Source organism: Salvia splendens, chromosome 12 (assembly GCF_004379255.2).
Source record: "Salvia splendens isolate huo1 chromosome 12, SspV2, whole genome shotgun sequence".
Taxonomy (NCBI): Eukaryota; Viridiplantae; Streptophyta; class Magnoliopsida; order Lamiales; family Lamiaceae; genus Salvia; species Salvia splendens.
The window spans coordinates 29,601,332-29,621,082 of NC_056043.1; the positions used below are offsets into that span (position 1 = coordinate 29,601,332).

At 40.3% G+C, this 19,751-nt stretch overlaps 3 protein-coding genes across 3 annotated transcripts; 2 read left to right on the forward strand and 1 right to left on the reverse strand.

Annotated features, from left to right (window-relative positions):
• The first annotated feature begins 1,507 nt into the window (after positions 1–1,507).
• Positions 1,508–5,128, forward strand: LOC121758993 (putative late blight resistance protein homolog R1A-3). The gene is made up of 2 exons (XM_042154477.1): positions 1,508–4,411; positions 4,816–5,128. The coding sequence occupies exon 1, from the start codon at positions 1,785–1,787 to the stop codon at positions 4,380–4,382; it is 2,598 nt and encodes an 865-aa protein (XP_042010411.1). The 5' UTR covers positions 1,508–1,784; the 3' UTR covers positions 4,383–4,411; positions 4,816–5,128.
• Positions 5,129–9,582: 4,454 nt separating this feature from the next.
• Positions 9,583–12,138, forward strand: LOC121757852 (putative late blight resistance protein homolog R1A-10). Its single transcript, XM_042153322.1, has one exon. The coding sequence runs from the start codon at positions 9,583–9,585 to the stop codon at positions 12,136–12,138; it is 2,556 nt and encodes an 851-aa protein (XP_042009256.1).
• A 365-nt stretch (positions 12,139–12,503) lies between these two features.
• Positions 12,504–18,841, reverse strand: LOC121757853 (DEAD-box ATP-dependent RNA helicase 51-like). The gene is made up of 12 exons (XM_042153323.1): positions 18,330–18,841; positions 18,050–18,235; positions 17,755–17,940; positions 17,333–17,416; positions 17,041–17,082; positions 16,709–16,780; positions 16,327–16,626; positions 16,073–16,177; positions 15,645–15,713; positions 15,415–15,540; positions 12,795–12,830; positions 12,504–12,560 (listed from the first exon to the last, which is right to left on the reverse strand). Exons 1-12 carry the CDS (start codon positions 18,555–18,557, stop codon positions 12,504–12,506), a joined length of 1,491 nt encoding a protein of 496 aa, XP_042009257.1. The 5' UTR covers positions 18,558–18,841.
• Positions 18,842–19,751: the final 910 nt, after the last annotated feature.

A 19,751-nucleotide genomic window follows, 5' to 3' on the forward strand; every position in this document is an offset into this window, starting at 1 on the left:
CGTCTACGTTTGCCGGGGAGGGAAGTCGTATTCACAACGTGTTTCATGTGAGCTTACTAAAGGAATTCGTTGCAGGCGACAGACCGCCAGAGGGTGTGGGACTTCCGGAGCAGTTTTTGGGCGATCGCCCAATCGCTACTCCAGTGCGGATCGTCGATTTGAAGGTGGTTTGGCATGATGGGGAAGAGACTAAACATGTCTTGCTTGTCAGATGGTTCTGATTCAATGTCATGGGAACCACTGCTCCACTCTTAGAGTGTTTTCCGGATCTTCCCCTTGAGGACAAGGTGGATTCTTACGAGAGGGAGTTGTTAGGAGCACAACAGACACACCAAAGACTACAGATGACAAGGAGCTAATGAAGACACAAATAAAGTTTCGGAGTCGAATGAGGAGAGAGAAGCAGAGCTCGATCCAGCGGAGGGATCGAAGGGAGTTGATGAAGAAAGAGAGATGACAAAGAGAAAGTTGAGGCCGCGGGAAGGGATCAAAGCGCCGGAGCGCTTAGGAGATTATGTCGCCAAGTAGAGGCGACAAGCTTTAATGTTATTTTTGGCAATTTCTTTATCTTTTTCCTTTTTTATGTTTTGAAACTATTTTATATTTTATTGCATCGGGCGGGCCAAACTATAAGGCCATGTTCGGGTTTTCTTTGTTGGTTCTTTCCTGAATTATTAGGATAGGTCAAACCAACCTTAGGGTTTTTAGTCTTATAAATAGGGCTATTTTGTTGAACACTTTTATCAATGAAATATTTTGCCCAAACCGTTCTTGCAAATCAAGTCATCCTTGTGCAAACCTAAGCTGCCGATGGGAATCCCCCGCGCCAGCAAGTTTTCGAACTAATTCGACGAGCCCTCAAGGCCGCCGGCAATCACACAAATCACGAGAAGATAGCCTCCCCGATACGTTGCGGAGTACGTCCGTAACAGTCTACTTCGAACACTTCCTTGATGAATTTCTTCAACTTGTTCATTTAACGTACTAGAGAGAGAGGAGAGAAAGATGATATGAAATTTTAGGAGATGTTTTATGTATTAATCGAAAAAAGAAAAGTACTTACTATATTATATTAATGTGAAAAGAACATTTAAAAAATTTATATTTTTTCACGTGACAAACAAAAAAGCAAAATATGAGAACAGAGGATGTACAAAGAAAAGTACTCCCTCCGAAAAATACTCCATCCGTCCGTCATTAGGAGTCTCATTTATGGGCGGCACGGGTTTTAAGAAATGTTAAGAAAAGTGAGAAAAAAGTTAGTGGAATAGGGGTGCCGCTTGTATATATTAATTTTAAATGAAATGTGAGTGGAATGAGTTAGTGGAAGGTGATGCCCTATTGCCATTTATGGTAAAAGTGAACCGGAACTTCTATTGGCGGACGGACTAAAATGGAAAAATAGAAGTCCTATTTGCGGATAGAGGGAGTAGTACTCTATTCTTGACTGGAATGTCCCAATTAAATTAACTTTTGTTTAGTTCTTTATTCCTCCGGCAACTTTACTTTTCACCCGGCCAAGTCTGGACCCAACTAGAAAAGAAAAGGCAGAAGGGTCCATGTTTCTTCTCCCTCGCATGCCATAGCTTTCTATCTTTTGACTTCTCACCAGCGCCCTCTCTCTCTCGGCAAGATCCTTTCTCGCCATTGTCACCCTTGATTCACCCCTACTCATTTTCCATCAATCTCTCTCTCTCTCTCTTTCCCCATCTACGTCGGATTCTGTCTTTAGGTTTTTGGACGTGGTCTAAAAACCACATTTTATTTTTCAATCTTATCAAACAATGGCTGCCTATTCCGCCGTCGCTGTCTTCCGGCATACTCTGGAGCAGCTGCTGGGTTCCGAGCAGTTTCCTCCTCACGTTTCTAAGAGTCAAATCACATTCCTCCATGAGAACGTCTGCTCCTTGCAATCCTCTCTCGAAAAAATCCCCTTAGTTCCCAAGTCAAAAGGAGAGAAAATGAAGGATTTGCAAACTAGAATCAGAGAAGCCATCTACGCAGCTCAAGACGAGGTTGACTATTGGGTCAGAGGCCATTCGCCACATGAAATGACTATGAAGAAGCTTGAAGTCGATATACAACTAGTAGAAAAAGATGCTGCCGATATGGAGCAGGAGACCAGAGACGCTCAGGATGTGTTAGCCGAGGATCCTGTCTTGGTGAGTGATTCGTTCAAAATCAGCGGCAGAGATAAGATCGTGGGGCACGAGGAAGACTTCAAAACGGTGATAGATTGTGTGCAGTCTGAAGTAGATGCGCTTGTAGTGATTCCCATCATTGGGCTGCCTGGCATCGGTAAAACGACTCTTGCTAGGAGTATCTACAGTGACAAACGAATAAGGGAAAGTTTCATGATTCAAGCTTGGGCCCATGTATCACAAGGCGTCGACTACCAAACGTTATTATTAAAGATCTTAAGTAGCATAAACATCATCAGAGGCTATGAAGACGACAAGGACAAATTGCTCCTTAAACTGTATGAGACATTGTACGGTAAGAAGTACCTGATCGTGCTGGATGATGTCTGGGATTCAATATTTTGGGATCAGGTGAGATCGGCGTTCCCGGATAACAAGAACGGCAGTCGAATTCTTCTCACCACCAGGTTTTCCACTGTGGCTGCAACAGTTAAAACCTCTAGTTTTGTTCATGAGATGAAGCCGCTGGGGCTGGAACACAGTTGGGAGTTGCTGTGTTATAGGGTATTTGGTGATAAACTTGAAGACTACAAGGATGAAATTACCAAAGCCTGCCCTGCTCACTTGAAGGATACTGGAAGGAGAATCGCTGACAACTGTAAGGGTCTTCCTCTCTCAATTACGGTGATCGGTGGCCTACTCTCTCGGGAGAGATTGGACCCCGACTACTGGAAACGGATTGAACAAGATACTGCTGGTTTTGCTGCAACTGGTGACGTCTCTTACATGGAGATCTTGTCTCTCAGTTACAATAACTTGCCTGCTTATCTCAAAGGGTGCTTCCTTTACATGGGAGCATTCCCTGAAGATGCTGAGATACGTGTCTCTAAACTCATCAAACTTTGGGTTGCTGAAGGCTTCTTCCCAAAACCATCACTGCCCACACAAACCATGGAACTCGTGGCACACAAAGCATTGGAGGATCTTATAGGCAGAAATCTCATCGCAATTAGCGAGAAAAGCTCCAATGGTGGAATCAAAGTTTGCAGGATGCAAAATAGTTTACGGCAATTGGCAGAGATAGAATCCGGAAAAGAGAAGTTCTTCCATTGCAGGAAGAAGTATAATCAGATACTAGAAGAAGGCATGAAGAAACAGAGGCGGGTGTCCGTTCACATAAACCTTCTCATGAGCCTCGAAGAAGTTTACGAGGCCACAAAAACAATCACATCTGCACGCACTCTTCTCTACCTAGGACCCCATCACCACCACCCATTGCCTTACTGTTTAACATTCGATCTTCTCAAAGTGTTGGATGCCTTCACAGTCTACTTTGTTGAGTTTCCTGATGAATTTTTTCAACTTGTTCATTTGACATACCTTTCCCTTACCTACAATGACGAACTTCCTCCAGAGATATCCCTACTCCAGAAACTCCAGGTCCTCATGGTTCGTCGGAAACCCAAGCTCATATTCATTGGGGTATCTTTCTTGCCGGATGAAATCTGGGAGATGCCGGAGTTGAGGCATCTCTGGTTTACAGAAATTGATTTTCCTGCTCTACCACAAAACATTCCTCAAAACAAAGCCTTGCTTTTAAATCTTCAAACTCTTTCATACATCAATGCTGCTTCTTGCACTAGGGATGTTCTTAGAAGAATGCCTAGTTTGAAAAAATTAAGTGTGTGGGCCGAAGCACCAGGTGTTATAGGCCTTTATTTAGACGAACTGGAGCAGCTCGAAGCTTTCAAGTTCACTGTCTTGCATCCCAGCCCTAACAAACAAGTTGAATTTGAGCCTGAAATTTCATTTCCTCAAACATTGAGGAAGCTGAGTTTAAGTGGTTGTGGACTTCGTTGGGATGCAATGGAAGTTGTTGCTGCACTGCCGAATCTTGAAGTCTTGAAACTGCGAGAGCTTGCTTTCAATGGCGAAGAATGGTGCCTGGAAAACCACTGTGTGTTTGAGAAGCTCAAGTTCATGCTGATTGAATACCTCAATTTTAAGAGGTGGAGTGCTGATCATACCCACTTTCCGGGGCTCGAGCGACTGTATCTAAGGCATTGCTATGAGTTGGAGGAGATCCCTTCGGATATTGGGTTCATAGGAACCCTTGGGCTGATCGAACTGGTTGACTGCAGTCCTCAAGCTGTGGAATCAGCAGAGGTAATCAAGCAAGAACAGGAGGTCGACGGTGGGAGACAGGGCTTTCAAGTTCGTATATATTGTTCTTATGAATAGATTATACCCTTCCCGGTTTCGTTGTCTAGGTAAGCTTTAAAATCTTCTCAATCGTATACATCAAGATGATGCTACTCTATTTTATATATTTAACAGAGCTTAAATAAGCCTATTGCTCAATCTCTAGCTGTCTTGGCAAACTCTAGAATGCACCAATTTCATTACCTTTAGGGTGATGGTCTTGTATGGATTATTTTACCACTTGTTATAGTGATGTGATGATGGTCTTGTATGTGAGTTCTAAGAATTAGAAAATAATATGAGAAGAGTTTTTAGGATGAGGTTTATTGTTTGTATAAGAGAAAAAGCACAGCAGCATAAGCCATCATTGAAGTCTTCAATGACGTGAATCAAATATTCAATCTTTTACCATTTGATTGCATAGTTTTCAACTGCATTTTTACACTCACAAAAATGTTATTTTCCTTCGTAGGTTGTGATTCGGGAAGAGAATTCTGCATTATAGCAGTGAATTGGTCTTTTGATAGATCGATGAACCAGGCTTGTATCAAGTAGTGTAACTTGGATGTGAGAAGTCATCTAACTTCAAATCTCCATAAACATTGGAAACCAAAGATGCTATGGTTGTAATTTGTCGGTGTAGTTTACAAATGACTAGTCTCCTTCATTGCTCTTGACAGTGATGAATTTGTGAATTTCTTTGGCTTGGCTTCAAATTCTCGTCTGTAATGATTGATATGTGTGCTATTATAATGTTATTTATGGTAATATCCAGATTTCTAATGCATATTTAGCTAAAAGGAAAACTTAGACAGTGAATTTATGATGATAATTTGTTAAGATTGTGAATCATGAATGAATGGAGTACTACTCCGTTACTGTACTTACATACGATATTTTATCTATTATTCGTGAATATGTGTTGTTTGTCACTTGAGTGTAGATTAATACTACTCTCTGTATAGAGGAGCGATCAATTACTAACTCATCATTTAATTATTAACTATAACTAATTTAAGATCATAGAGTTTTAGAAATCTTGTGGTCTAAAATTTGCCATGTGTAATTTTCATTTTTATTAATTAAATTGAAAAAGAAAAAAAAACTATCAAATTAGGGTTTTGGATGAAAATGACACTATAGTGTTTCAAAAATATCAACACAATGCTTTGAGAATGTCAATATAATGCTTTGAGAATGTTAACACATTGCTTATATTGACATATTTTATATACTATGTTGACATTTGTTGATGTACGAAAAAATTAAAAAATTTTGAATTTTTTTTCAAATTTTGACATCGGAACATATGCAAGTGAGATCTCGTTAGAATTCTTATGAAATTATTTTTAATTTGATATATGTTGTGCGAAAACATAATTTAAATCGAGAAAGTTGTATTGTGTTTTAAAGTTATGAGATATTTTCCAAAAGTTAGTTATAACTAATTTGTCGTAAATTGACCTTAATACCCTTATTGACGTTTTTTGTTGATCGTATTGACATTCTGGGGGCTGATGATCTAGGCCCTTGATTTGAATATCTAATAGCTATTATTTAATTATAGTTAGTAATTAAGTATTGAGTTAACAATAGAACCCTCCCTCCCTCCCTAAACACTCCCTCCCTCCCTAAACACTCCCTCCCTAATTTAGGGTTCAGGGTCTCCCTCTCTCTGCTTACATTCATAGAAACCATAATTTACTAATTGGAAATAACTGGCTAATTTTTTTAGCTATTTATGATTCTACAATTCGATATGTTTAATAGTTTGGAGTAATAATTAAAACATAGTACTATAAAATTTAGATGTTGAATTAATTGAAGTATCTATATTTGATTTTCTTTAACATGTTAAGAGAAATGTTCTTTTCATTAATTTTAGTGCTGTAATCTTCTCCTCTGCCTATAGTTTTGACTTAGACATATTACATATGTCATTGTATTCTAGTAATTATAGTTTAAGAAACAATATGCTATAAACTTAATATATTCATAAAGTAAATAAAAAATAGTAGGAGTAATATTCTAAATTACGTCTTTTAGTAGTACTCCCTCCGTTTTATAAAAATAGGAACTTTTGAAACGACACAAGTTTTAATACAAAATTAGTAAGCAAGAGAGATAGAAAGAAAAAGGTATATTAATGAAAAATGGATCTCACTTGTATAAAGACGGAAGTTTCCTAAAATAAATATTTTCTATTTTTAAAAAACAGTATAAAACGAAAAGAATTTTTACTTTTATAAAACTGAGGCCATCCGCAATGGGCGGACGATGGCACGCCCGATGGCGCGCATCGTCCGCGCCATCGATCGTCCGCGCCCATTGCGGATACGGACGATAGGTCGCGGACGATCGTCGCGGCCGATACTAAGGGCGCGGAGGATGGCGCGCCCGATGCCTATCGTCCGCGCCATCGTCCGCCCCATTGTGGCGTACACGGACGATGGCTGCGGACGATAGGCATCGGGCGCGCCATCGTCCTCCCCATTGTGGCGTACACGGACGATAGGTCGCGGACGATGGCACGCGGTTTGGTTGTTTTATAAATAGAGTTCATTCGTTTTACATTTCATTTCACAATTTCACTTTCGAAACTTACATTTACATAATTACTACGAAATGGCTTCAAGTCCAAATAGTCCTATGTTTAGTGGAGATGCGCGTTGGCCGGGTACAGAACCCGGCCAATATCGTTCGTTCGACACCAACGCCCAATACGATCCCGATTTCAGTACGGACTCGTATGGGTTGTCGGACATGGAGCCGTCTCCAACCCGACCAGTCGCCCCCTCCCGGTCGATGGCTGGGAAGACGTGCGTGCTAAAGCGATATTGTCGTACCGGTCGATGTTCGGCGAGTTCAAGCACGAGGCCATCTGGACGCTTTTGAGGGACAAGCAGAAATTCCAAGGTGGAATTCTGCACACTAGTGCGCCAAAGAGGATGAAGACCACCGAAGTTGGTGGTTACACGAGCAGCGGCAGCGGCAATCAACCGGTTGACCTCAACCGGTTGTACGTGGACGACAGCGGTTCCGGCACACCGATGTCCTCCCGACGTCCTCCCGGCGTCAAGGCTGCGAAGGCCAAAGGGAAGGCGGCCGCGACCTCATCCTCGACCGCTGCAACCCCACCTCCGCTCCCGGAAATGCTCCCGCCCCAGGCAGCCGAAGTGTATTCGTCGTTGGCGACAGCGTCGATGGCGAGGACGTTGTTGGAGACGCACAAGGCCCTCAAGAAGTGTACCGACCCCGACGAAGCCGAATACCTCCGGGCATTGATAGATGAACTGCGTCGGAAGTTGGGAATTGCACCGACTTAGTTTTTTTTTTTGTAAGTTGAACGGTGTAACTTCTTTTTTTATTAATGTGTCCCCGTTTGTTATTTCGACCTTTTTATTTACTCGTTATTAATTGTTAGTTGAAAACATTTAAATCAATTAAACAAATAAATAAAATGATGATGTGGCGCGCCATAGGGCGCGCCTTAGGGCGCGCCTTAGGGCGCCCCACTGCAGGTGGGGAGGTAGGAGGATAAAACTGCTGACGTGGCGCGCCATAGGGCGCGCCTTAGGGCGCGCCTTAGGGCGCCCCATTGCTAATGCCCTGATGGAGTATCTTCTATCGAAAGCACTAACAAAGAAAGCATATACTTGGATGGTTTTATACCGATAGTCCGCCCAATGCATCAGGCGTGCTATCGTCCGCCACTGTAGCTATGTGGACGATGCATAATGCATCTTCTGCGGACGATAGGCCTCTCGACACGTATCGTCCGCACCATTGTGGGTCACGCTGACGATACCGCGGACGATAGAACACGTTTTCTATTTTTTTAAATTTTATTCCTTCCCAAATATATATATATATATATATATATATAACAATTCAACATTTCCATTTTCACTCTCCTATATTTCACTCTATCTTCACTCTTCACTTCCCATATTTTCAATATGAATATGGGTGAGTTCCCAAATCCGAATAGTGCCGACGGGGAATTGGTGAGGGCCGCCAACCAGAGGTCGTTGTTGGACACGCACAACGCCCTCAGACAGACGAACGACCCGGCTGAAGCCGAATACCTCAAGCAGATGATCGAGAATCTCCGGCGCCAGTTAGGAATGCTTTAGACTAGTCTCTTTATTTGTATTGCACTTGTTTTTTATTTCCACTTTTATAACTTTTTTTTAATTAAGTAAATGTAGAATTTGCCTTTAAATTGTGGTGCTTTTTATTTATTTTGGTTGACATATTTGCAAACATAAAAATTAAATACAAAATAGAATTATAAAAACTATAAGGCAGATGATAAGGCATCTCACTACAGGTGGAAGGGTATGAGGATAAAATGTTGATGTGGCGGAAGATAGAGGGCGCCCCATTGTGGAAGAGGATATGGCGCCCAGCTCTAAATCCCTATTTTATTTGCTATTCCATATATTTTTATTTACTCCGTAAAATATTTATTAAAATTAGTGCCTAGGATTTCTCGTTTGATTGATTTACCTCATAAGCTTTAATTGCTTAATTATCATTTCTTAGTTTTGTAAGTTAATAAACTCTATCTTACTGTAATAATATGAGTATAAGAGGTTAATTGCAGTATTTTGAGCATCATAGTCTTTGTCGATACAAAATTATTGCTTACTCTAGGTCTCTAGCTATATTGTAATTGAATCGTACACTTGCGATAGATTATAGATGATCTATCCACCAATCACTAGAAAGATAATCTTACATTATCAAATTATAATTACGGCTCAATTGCTCAAAACAAAACAAAAATAAAGGCAAATTATATTCTCCAAACTCCAAAGTAGCTCAAAATATGCCTTTTTATTACTCCTTCCTCTCTCCAAAATGTTGTCTTGTTTTACTATTTTTTAGCCCATTCACAAAATATTGTTTATTTTATTTTTTTTCATTTTTAATAAATGATCCTTACTTTTTCATTATTTTATTACACTCACATTTTATTATAAAACTAATATATAAATACGAGACCTAATTTTACTAATTTTATTAAATATTTTTTATATTTCTTAAAATTGTCAAATTAAACCGGGAAAATACTGACGAAGGAGCGGAAGTGGTATACACACCAACAATGTCTAAAAAATAATGTTGAACGAAGAGTGAGAATCTCACGCCTCTCTTCTCCACTTTTTCTTTTTATTTTCTGGGTGCTAAACACTTGTTTGTCAACGTAAACCTAAGCGATCAAAACAGAATCATGGCTTATGCTGCCGTGATTTCTCTCAGGCATTCCATCGAGCGCCTCATAAATCCCACAATTGATCCCCAAATCACAAAATCTGCAGCTGAGGAGCTGGAGTTCTTAGAGCATGTCCTCCAAAGATTGGATCGCAGCACCACCAGCAGCACCAAAAGGTCCGTGTTTGAGGATTTAGATACAAAAATAAGAGAGGCGGTGTGGAAACTAGAAGACGTTATTCAATCATATGGCTCGTCTCTCTCTCTCCCATCTTCCGACAGCCCCAGCGATGAGCGCGTAAAGGAAGAGATTGATTCATTTATGAAAATCGCGAAGAAGTTGGGAGAGGAGTATAACAGAGAGTTAGACAATAATGAAGATGCCGATGGCCATGTTTCCACCATTCCCGATTTTAAGTCAACAGTGGTTGGGTTATCAGATCAATGTGAAGAAATCCAAGATAAGCTTCTAGATCCTGAGACAAAATGCAAGATTGTGTCAATTGTTGGAATGGCAGGAATCGGCAAGACTGTTCTTGCTAGAGAAGTTCACCGAGATCTAACCCACCTCTTCGATTTGACAGCATGGGTGAGCCTAGGCCCAACCCGCAGAATAGAAGATGTTCTGGTGGATGTTCTTTCTCAGATAGATCCCACAGCTTCGTATGCGGATGATGAAGATAAGCATACATTGGCCGACTGTTTGTACACAATTTTGTATGGTCGGAAATACTTTGTAGTATTGGATGATATATGGAGCCCGAAGGAGTGGGGCTACTTGATGAATTTCTTCCCTGGGAATGATAATGGAAGCCGTCTCTTACTAGCAACCAGGCTACAGAAAGTACCTTCTCCCGTCGATACAATTTATGTTGCTCACAATATGCGCCTCTTGAATAAGGAACATAGTTGGAGTTTGCTTCGCCAGAATGTGTTTGGCGAGGACTATTCCCCGCCAGACCTCGAGAAAGTTGGAAGGAACATCGCGGAGAATTGTGAAGGTCTTCCTCTTCTAATCCTCGCAATGGCCCACACTCTAAGTGAATCCGCAAACCGTGATCCAGTGTATTGGGAAGATGTACTACACAAAAGAAATGATAGTACTTTTGCAGATGCATATGAAACAATTTCAAAGGTACTATCTTCGAGCTACGAGTACTTGCCACAAGATTTAAAAGCATGCTTTCTGTATATGGGAGTTTTCCCTCAGAATTGTGAGATTCCTCTCACAAAGCTCATTAACTTGTGGACTGCTGAGGATTTTCTTGAACCAAGCCAGATTTGTGAAGATTTTGCTTTGAAATGTCTCAAGGAGCTTGTCCACAGAAGTCTGGTTATCATCTGCAAGCGCAGCTCCAACAACGGAATCAAATCCTGCAAACTTCACTCAGCCTATTGGTCCTTGTGCAATAAAGAAGCTGCCAAGAACCAGTTTTTGCATGTCTTCAACAAATTGAGTGATTTTGATGAAGACTGCATGCAAAGCCAACGCAGAGTTTCAGTCCAAAACAACATTTTATTTGGCATAAAGGAGGTGTATGACTCAATAGCAGCTGCATCAACAACGCGTTCTCTCCTTTGTACTGGTGAATACCTTCAATATCCAGTACCATTATGTTTTGATGTGATGTTCCTCAAGGTGTTGGATGCTCTTTCAGTCCGCTTTTATGAGTTCCCGAGTGAGATTCGCAAACTGTTGCACTTACAGTACCTTGCCCTGACTCATGATGGGAACCTCCCTTCTTTCTTATCGAAGCTCCAAAATCTGCAGAGTTTGATCATCAATGAGCATCAAAGCATCACATCTGTGAGGGATCCGACTTGTTTGCCTAAGGATATATGGGATATGCAAGAACTGAGGCATCTTTGGATCATGGGGAGCAATCTGCCAGACCCAAGTGATGGAGAAGAGCTACCAAAGCTATTGACGCTTCATGTGAAAGGCCATAGTTGTACCGAGGATACATTCAGAAGCATCCCTAAATTGAAGAAACTCGCCATCAATATTGAGTTACAGCCTCGTTCTAGAGAAATCCTAAGCTGCTTGGAGCATATTTCGATTCTTAATAAGCTGGAGTCTCTCAAATGTGTGGTTGTGAATCCTCGGCCTCGGTTTAAAGTTGTTAATCCCACTTCAAGTTTCCCTATGAGTCTCAAAAAGTTGAGCTTGTCTGGCTTAGGACATTCTTGGGAGTACATGAGTGCAATTGGTTCTTTGCCAAATCTTCAAGTGCTCAAGCTAAGATGTTTAGCCTTTCGCGGACCGCAATGGAAAACAGAAGTTGGAGAGTTCCGGAGTCTCAAATTTCTACTACTTGAAGATATTGATCTTGTGCACTGGACAAGTGGTGATGAAAACTGCTTCCCCCGCCTTCAGCGCCTAATCATGAGGCACTGCTACAGAATGAAGGAGATGCCATTGCAGATTGAAAACATCCTAACTCTCGAAACCATCGAGATAGCTAACTGCAACCCTCTGGTCATGGTTCTTGTGAAGAACATGAAAATAAGAAAAGAGGGCTCTGGAAATGATTATTTTCCAGTATCAGTCACTTCATCTTTGAACCTTCTCTGATAGGCAGCTATAATTCTCTTCCCACATTCTGATAATTGTGTTTTCTGATTTCAATTATTGTTTGGTTGGTTTTCTCCAAGTTGCTTAGCTTCTGATTTGGTTGGTTTTCTCCAATTTGCTTAGCTTCTGAAAGCCTGTTTGGTTGGCTTGGCCATTTCCCCTATTCTTATATAATTTTGTTTAATGTAAAGATTTATGGGTTAGAGACAAACAAGTGTCAATTGTATTGAAACGAAAAATGACAATGGTACAATTTGTAGTACTAGTACACACTGATTACTGTAGTCAGAATATTTCCAGTGATCCAACTAAACATACATCTTCCAACTTTCCAAATTCCAACTCTAGGCTACACTATCTCCTGTTCATTCACTTTGATGAAAGAACATATGGTTAATTCTACGAATAAATGCAAAAGGCATCTAGAACAAGACGATAATAATTCAATGAAAAGTCAAGAAATTGTTGCTCATACATTAGAGCACCCACAACCGTGCCCGGACCCACTTTTTCTGTCTGCTCTCTGGCAAGAGCACAACACCCACAACTGTGCTCTTCCTTGCTCTCTCTGGCAAGAGCACAACACTCACAGCTGTGCTCTTCCTTGCTGAAGACGGTTGTGGGCCCGACCCCACTTTTTCTGTCTGCTCTCTGGCAAGAGCACAACACCCACAGCTGTGCTCTTCCTTGCTCTTCCGCAAGGAAGAACACAATTCAATTTAAGATTAAATTAAACAAGAACATTTTCATAATATTAAAATTCATTAAAAAACCTAAATAATATTACAAATGACAAATAAAATAAAAACGACATAATTAAAATCCTAAAAATTAAATAGTACATAATTAAACTCCAAATAATTAAAAATTACATAATTAAAAGCTAAAAATACCCCCGTGGAAGACTACTCATCCGGCTGCACTACCCCCAATTGTCTTTGGAGGCCCAATATCATGACATCATGCGATCGAAGTCGCGAGGGGTCATAGTTGACCTATCGGCCATATTGAGTTGGGCCAAGAGGTCCACAACGAGTTGGTTGGGTGGAGGTGGCGCATATGGAACGGGAACGGGAGTGGGTTCAGGAGCATTGGCGGTTGCAGCCGCGGCGCGACGGTGGTTGGCCGCCGCCTTCTTCCTTCCTTGCGGTCGGCGTTGGGAACCGCTCGGGCCGGCGTCGGGGCTACCCAAGTTAGCTCCGGCGAGTTGGCTAGCCACTTCTTTGGAGCCGGCGTCTGATAGGGATTTCCGCGTCTCCTGCCAAACGTTAAGGTACTTAAATGGCTTGTAGTTCATGGATTGGTAGGTGCTCATCGCGGCAGTGATGATGTCGACCTCGCTCCGGCCGCTCTTCCTGGAGGAAATAACCATTGAACTTGCTAATTTCTTCGTTGGCTCGGTAGATGACGTTGCGCACCATACTCTCGTTGCGCTCGATTGTTCCCGGCGGCCGGTTTTCATTGTACCGGCGAGCAATGCGCCGCCAAAAGTGATCGTCGGATTGGTTCGTGCCAACCACCGGATCTTCGAAAATTTCCAAGTACTCCGCGAACAATTTATCCATCTCCGCTGCGGACACCGCGAGTAGGAGGAGTCGGAGTTTGGGATGGGGCGGTCGGCCTAGGCTCAGGTGTCCATCCGTATTGCCCTTCGGGGGCATTTTGGTCGTCGATTGGGTATGGCCGGTAGTCACCCGGAACGCCCGAACTTTGGGTTTGAGGAGGGGCCGAATATTCCATTTCTGGACTAGGAAACGGTTGTGAAGAGAACCATTCGGGGTTCCAACCGTGGGAGCTCGGGGGTTATTGCCTTGGCCGGACATTGTTATGTTGTAGGAGTGGAAGAAAGATTGAGAATGGATATGTGAGAATGAAGATCAGAATGAATATGTGAGAATGAAGATCAGAATGGATATGTGAGAATGAAGATCAGAATTGTGTAGTGTGGTGTGAATTTTTGGGTGTGAAAGTGGGGGTATTTATAGATAAAAATGTGTATTTTTTGGAGAAAAAAATAAAATAAAAAGTGGTAAAAAAACAGTAAAAAATGGATATATTTTTTTGGGGAAGTGGAAAAATATTTTTTCCTTATTTTTTAATCATTTTTTTTAATTAAAAACCGATTTTTAATTAAAAAAAATTCAAAGGCAACTGCTATGTCATTGCCCAATCGCTGCGCGCCACGTCAGCTGCTCGCTGGCACGGACGTGCTCGATGCATCGAGCAGCGCCGTGCCAGCGGCGGCGGAGCTCGTCCTTACTAGCGGCACGGACGGACAGACACCGTCCGTCCACCGTTGCAGATGCTCTTAGTTGTAGCATCTACCGATTAAACATGAACTGGAGCTCCAAAATTGTGTTACAGAAGTACTCTGTGGGGGAATTGATTCAACAAACCTGGTTGCAAAACTGATTGATATCTGGATGAGCTCCGGTGATTTCTTTCGCTGATGAGACAAGTAGTCCGCCGCGAAGTGGAGCGCATCCGTCAATACAAGAACGGTTGTCTATTTGGGCAAGGACACGCGACTCTAGCGCCCACGCCCAACTCCAAGAGGCTAATTGAGCACATTTGGGAAAACTTTGACGGAGAAAATTAAATTATGTCATTTTAATTTTTTTGGATTTTAATTATGTCTTTTTTCTATTTTTTTTAATTTTAATGTTGTTTTAATTTTAATGAAGCTTGTTTTTTTAATTGAATTTAGAGCATCAAATTATACAAAGTTAAATTATGTCTTTTTTATTTATTTTGGCACGAATTTAATTATGTATTTTTTTAGGATTTTAAGTTGTAATTTTATTTTATTTAATGAAGTTTGTTTTTTTAATTGAATTTGTTGGAAAAAAAATAAAAAACTGAAATTGAATGAATAGTAATTTAAGGGACGGAGCGTTGCAGGTTTCGTCCCTTAGTTAAGGGATGGAGGAATAAAGTACAGTGGGGCCCTCAAATAGTAGTTTAAGGGACGGTTAAGGGATGATGGGGGACAGTGTAGTGGATGCCCTTAACATAACTTTATATGCCTATGCACAAAAAATTGATATTAAGTTTAGTAGACCAAATCAACTAGATGTGAAGTATACGAGGAACTAATAACTAAGACTACGCACCCTTAATTGTTTTCTGCCAAATCCTATTGGGGATATCACAGTAAAATTTTGTCTGAGAAATCATTCGTATACGTACCTTGTTACCGTAAATTTTAAAAGTTCCATAACACATTTATTTGGGTATATGCATGACAAATGTTTCAGTTAGAAGGATATGAAATACCTCTAGATCAAGCCTGTGAACATTAAAGATGTCCTTCATAGAGTGTGAATTGTACGCAAGAATGTAAGATCTGTAGGCGTCTTTGGCTGACTTGTTCAAATGATAGTTTTCAGATATTATGTTTATCTGTATCACAAGCATATCGACGACTGTGTTCAGCAAAACAGGATAGAGAGGGAGTGCACTTTCTAAGAAACAATGAAACTAAAGCCTTATGAACAAGAACATACCAACTTAGATTGCGCATTCACTATTTTCTTCTCATCATACTCATACTCTTTGAGTGGCACTTTTACAGCCTGATATTCCAGTAATCACATTTTCAGAGAATAATTAAAAAAACAAGACAAAATGGTCTGAATGACTATAGACGTAAAAGAGATCTTCAGCCATCAGTGTCCTTAAGAACGTCCAAGGATAGAGGAACAGGAAGCTTTAGTTCCATATGTTAATCAACTGAAAGGACTTTAACTAACTAAGCAAACAACTCCTGTTTAGCATTTGGTTGAAGCTACTCATTTAAAAATGGTAATGCCCAGGACTCCAGCAACAGAGCTAGATTAAGGTCACAGTTCACCAATGAGTGTATCTGATTATTTCTACTGTGGCCAATTTAAATGTCATTGTAATATTCCATGGAATCACATAGGACTCCTACCTTGAGGTATTTTAGAAAACTAAGCTCTTCTGGAATCAAGAAAAGCAAAGCATTCCCTTTTGCACCTGCACCACGAGCTGTTCGACCAACTCTATGGATATATTCCTGAAGGCATTCACATCACAAGTTAGGAAGGGGTGGTCATGAGCATAAGACTAAAAACTTTACGGATATACAGCATACAGCATTACCACAAACAGCATATAAATTGTCTCTGAAATAAGGACTGGCTCGCCTTAAGTAAAAAATCATACCACTGCAGGAATATCAATCCCACGTGCAGCGAGATCCGTACACAATAAGATACCCTTTTCAGCTTTGCAGAAATCAAAAAACGTAGACGTTCTTTTCTGCTGTTTTTGCTTTCCATGGATATCTTGGCAATCAATCTGAATGTATCTAAGAAGTTCTGAATGGAACTTGACAGAATTGCAAGATGAGAAGAAAACCATGACTTCCTTTGTCAGATTTTTCTTCAAGAAGGAATAGAGAAGATTAAATCTCTTGGCACAAGGGACAACACAATAACCTTGCTGCAGTCCTTCATTGGTGACCTACACCATTCAATATTAAGTTAGTTTTACTAGTTGAATATTTTACCTTATAAACAAAAGAGAAAGTAAACAACATCCGCACCCTCTTCCTTCCATCATCCACATCAATATAAACTGGCTTTGTCTGAAATGATATCCGTGCAAGGTCCTCAACCTGAAATGAGTTTATGCAGTTTCCTTGAGTTTATTGTCAAAGAGCAAATCAATACATCAAAATCCCATAAGCTGAAAGCTCCACTTTTGTTTTTATTTCCAGTGAAATATGATAACTTAATTTTTGGGCCAAACCATTGGCAGACCAGACATGAGATAATTCAGTATTACCATTTCAATTTTTTATGTTCGACTCCTATCAGTTTATTAGTTTCTTTTCAAAGAAACACCAAGACTTTCTCTTGCAAAAAAAAGATGTACCTTCTTTGTTTGTGTAGCTGAGAAAAGAGCTGTTTGCCTCTCCTACACAAGGGAGCATATTAAAAATGTCAGATATGAATTACCACAAAGCATATAAACCAATTATTCCAATGGCATTAAAACAGAATATGATCCAAAATAAGTCAACCAAGGACATGCAGACTCTTTGCCATAAGAAACACCACAAGAATATCCAAATATTGTCATTTTACTAGAATACTTGGAAGGAAATACCGAGATGAAAGCAATTGCAATGACATTCAATAATCGACTTAGCTCTAGTGGTATGTACCTTGGGTAAAATTTTAATAATTTGCTTCATTTCTTCTTCGAAATTAGCTTCCAGAATCCTATCAGCTTCATCAATCACAAGGCACTGCATATTCCAAAAAATGAGCATACAAGTAAGCCAATAGTCGTCTGACAACAAAAACAGACTAGACAAGCAAGGACGTATTGTCTTGGGAAGCTCGGAATTTAAAACTTTGCAACAATGATGAAGTGATCTGTAGCAGGAACTAGAAAGATATACTATGCAGCAAGTAGGTTACAGCATAGGCAAGGCTCATCAGGAGCATCCTTCTTTAGGTATGTAAAAAGAAGCTTCCTCAATACAGAACAATACTATGATGGAAATGCTTATTGCAGCAAGTACTTATTTAAATCAAAGCAAATAAGAACCTAGCTGGGACATGGAAGCTGATGCAGTCATACCTTCAGATTTTTATATATAAAGCCCTTTGTATTTTGGAGATGGTCAAGAAGTCGACCAGGTGTTGCTACCAAAAGGTTAACTCCCTTGACAATCCGCTCTGCTTCTCCTCTTCGCGCTGCACCCCCAATCCCCAATCCCAGTGTCTGTGAGTGATACTTGAGAAGGTCCTTAGCTACAGCATGTGTCTGCATCATTTAGCTAAAGTTATGTCTTCAAACAGGAACACTCAAATTAAAGTATCTATCTGCAACCAAATGATGTCAATAATTGAAAAAGGGAAAGAAAAGCATGTACCTGTATAGCCAACTCCCTGGTTGGACAAATGATAATAACACCAGTCCCATTTCGAGGTGTAAAACGTATGTTGAACAACAATTCAATAGCTGGAACCAAAAAGGCAAGCGTTTTTCCAGAACCTGTCCTTGCAGCTCCTAGAACATCTTTCCCTTCCAATAGTGGTGGAATTGATCTAGCTTGAATCTTTATCAGCAATTCAAGATAAAATCATACTACTCTTCATCTGGAACACATTGATAACATTACGAATTATTCCAAGAAAGAACTTTTAATTTACCTGAGTCATGTACTCAAATTTCATATCTATGACGGCATCCATGGAGGGTTGTGATATCGGCAGCGCATCAAAAGCTTCGCTGCTCATAATCCCCGACGAATTGACCTTCATCTCACTCTTCAAACTACTGTCCTCCTTTTCTACATTTCGCTCTTCTTCGGTTTCTCCAGCTGTCTTAATTTCCTTCTCGTTGTCATGAATATGACTATATGAGTCATGATGGGTCATTTAAGCAAGGGTTTTCATGCTCAGAGCGAAGTTGTGATGGCCACCAAATTTAATCAAGAAGTCATGAGTCAGTCGACTACTGACCCTCAACGTCGGGAGCATGTTGCTTGTGCAGTCGTGCTACACTATCAATGGTTCAGGCAGGGAAACTAATAGGTCCGCATTCTACTCGTGCGCACAAACTACCAACACAATCACAAATTCCTTGGACTTGACCCCACGTATCTCTTGAAGCCCTCGCTTCAATGGGGACGACGCATAAGGTTGGATTTTTTCGAGTTTAAAATTTTTTCAATCACTTTATTACTATTGATGCTGTCGTCTTTCTGTGATGATAATGTCTGATTGTTCACCTGACATCTAACATCTGATATGTTCCGTTATGGTCAATAAAATGATATAGACAACTCATTATAGGAATTCTTGATCATTGTCAGATACTAGTACTTCTTTACATCAAATTATTACTCCCTCCGTCCCGCACTACTCGCACATTTCCTTTTGGGCACGTAGATTAAGGAATGAGTGATAGACAAAGTCAACAATTACGACTGTAGGTATAAATTGTTACTAAAAATGAAAAGAGTGCAAATAACTTGGACGCTCAGAAAGGAAATAGGTGCAAGTAGTGCGGGACGGAGGGAGTACAATAATTTGGTTAAGATTTGTCAAACTTCTACTGTGACTGCCTACTAGGCAGATTTCGAAGCTATCATGCACGAGAGGATGAAACAAAAATGTGAATAGACTAATTGATGAAATACGACCAATTTACTACTATACATAGTTAAAGTAATTTAAGATAAATAATGACAAAATGAAACGTGTAATCACGAATGGGGAAGTGTTGTTTTATTACACTAAACATTAATTTACCTTTTAATTTTGTATTCCTAGAGAAAATTGAAATAATTTTGAAATCTCAAATTTTCAAAATTAGGGTTCTAGCCCCAAAAATGGTAACCATTCAACTGTACTGTGACAAACACGAAACATGTTTTAAGGTGTTGGACCTAAACTATTTTAAATACAAATAATGTGAATTACGTGCGATTTACTTTATAGACATATAAATTGTATTCAATTGAGATTGTATGCGTGCATGAGAGAGAATTTATTAAAAATAAAATTAGACTGAGTTGAAAGGGAGTTGCAAGTTGTGTTGCATAATTGCATTTGGTTTCGAAACAATTC